The sequence below is a fragment of the Nematolebias whitei genome, chromosome 20 (assembly GCF_014905685.2).
Source record: "Nematolebias whitei isolate Nwh7 chromosome 20, NemWhi1, whole genome shotgun sequence".
NCBI lineage: Eukaryota > Metazoa > Chordata > Actinopteri > Cyprinodontiformes > Rivulidae > Nematolebias > Nematolebias whitei.
This window is the reverse complement of record NC_056517.1, coordinates 35,383,335-35,385,457: the sequence shown is the minus strand read 5'-3', so window position 1 is coordinate 35,385,457 and position 2,123 is coordinate 35,383,335. Positions and strand designations below refer to the sequence as shown.

The following is a 2,123-nucleotide window of genomic DNA, read 5'->3' as shown; positions in this document are numbered from 1 at the left end:
TCTTTGTGTTCTCCTCAGAGATCTTTGTGTTCTCCTCAGAGGTCTTTGTGTTCTCCTCAGAGGTCTTTGTGTTCTCCTCAGAGGTCTTTGTGTTCTCCACAGAATTCTTTGCGTTTCTTACAGCGTTTTTGTGTTCTTCTCAGAGGTCTTTGTGTTCTCCACAGAATTCTTTGCGTTTCTTACAGCGTTTTTGTGTTCTTCTCAGAGGTCTTTGTGTTCTCCACAGAATTCTTTGCGTTTCTTAGAGTTTTTGTTTTGTTTCTTTCTTAAAGGTCGTGCCCAGTTTTAGTATTTTTACAACATTCACAGTATTTGTTCAGTAAACTGAATAAAGAACTTCTGGAACTAAAGAAAAACTAACTTTTTGTGATGTTTTGTTTTTGCACAATCCAAATGTTCCTCAGAGGCTAACGTTTGTGCGTCCACGTCGTGCTTCATGATAAAGTTTGATGAGAACTCTCAGCTGACTGGACCCTTCTCTCTGCAGCTGGATCTCCTCCGCCCTGCAGCATCTGGAGGAGGTGACCTTTGACTCAATTCTGCCCCCAGAGGCCGACCGCTTCACTGCAGCCCAGACGCTCTACAGACTCTTGGGTGAGGAGACGCCCGCCGTGTTTGCAGTCGACTCGAGATCATTAAAAATAATAAGTTCCTTTCTGCAGAGCTGCTCTCTGATAAGAAGCTGACCGCCCATCAGACGGAACCGTACGGCGACATCATCATAAAGTCAGGAGGAGGGCTCAAGATGGCCGCCTGAACACGACCGTGATGGACAGGATTTGTTTAAATTAATTTTATACATTTCTCTTGGTATTTACAAGTTTTTAGAGTAAAACGTTGTTTTTGCTACATGATTTTAAAATGAGAAGTTCCGTTTTTAATTTTAAATTAATGCTTATTTAAATATTTTAAACCTACTGTTGGCTGTTATTACTGGTTTAGAACCAGTGAGTTTTTAAAGCTGATTTTAACTATTAAATTGTCTTATTTTAAACTTTTAATAAAGTGCTGTTGAAGTTTTTGTAAACTCAGACCAGTTTGTGTTGGAACATCAACAACGTTTTAGCCAGTTTTGGTCGAACCTTGAAAGTAGAGTTGGGGATGACTCTCAGCTACTACCGCTCTAAACTGTCTCTGCCTCCATCTGGACCGGGCGGTTCTGAGCTCACGCCTCAGTAACTCTGCAGAACCGAACTGTTTGTGTCACCGGAGTGTGAGCGAGAGGCCTGATCTGAGGTCAGCGCCGCACAAACCCTCGTTTACATCAACCCGCTGGAATCAGAACCATGTCGAACACCAGCGACAGAACCGAGCCGCGCCAGGAATTATCCCCCTCCACTGATGCGTCATGTTTACACCCAAAAACACTTGTCTAATATTTGTTTGTACACAACCATGGAAATAAAACAACGAAACGCGTTTGTGTTTTTGTGACAGAGCCGACGGACGGGTCACGGGCCGGAGGTCGGATCACAGAGTCGACAATAAAACATGAAATAATAAAAAATAAATCAAGCTTTCCATGAAGGAGTTCATATCCTGTCAATCCAGAGTTTCACATTAATATCAACAGTTGGTGAAAAACTTACGAGTTTCATTGAAATTCATCCAATGGTTCACAAGATATTTTGCTAACAAACAGCCACAGGCAAACGCATCGCACACCTTTTACTTTTGACAGCGTTAACAGTATTTTCAAAGTACAAAACATGTTTTGAACCTGTTGAGATGATCAGACGTTTCTAAATGGTTGCAGTTCTTCTGATTGCTCCCTTTAGGAATCATCAAGTGAACTCACAATACAGTTGTTTTATACCGGACGCCCTGTAACCCGGACTCGAACCGGCAGCCTCCAAAGTACATGACTGCAGCCACTACTTTATACACGTTAGCTTTTAGAGTGTTTTATTATGAAAAATGAACATCGGGCTAACCTACATGCTAACCGGAGCAGTAATTACTTAAAACCAAACATACATCAGTGGGAAAGTCGTCTTGAATAAAACGGGTTTGGACCAAAACAAGTTTGAGTCAATGATCGGAATAATCGAACAACTGAAAAAGAAGATCAGGACAGCTGGACGTCATTGCCTAAAAGAATATTGTTGAATTTATGATTACAA

The 2,123-nt window shown here is 41.5% G+C and overlaps 1 protein-coding gene across 1 annotated transcript in view; it reads left to right on the top strand.

Annotated features, from left to right (window-relative positions):
* rec8b (REC8 meiotic recombination protein b) overlaps positions 1–757 on the top strand; it is a 13,951-nt gene extending 13,194 nt beyond the window's left edge. Inside the window, exons 17-18 of the mRNA XM_037693919.1 lie at positions 488–594; positions 663–757. Of these exons, the coding sequence (XP_037549847.1) occupies positions 488–594; positions 663–757 (202 nt within the window). The remainder of the gene's footprint in view (positions 1–487; positions 595–662) is intronic.
* Positions 758–2,123: the final 1,366 nt, after the last annotated feature.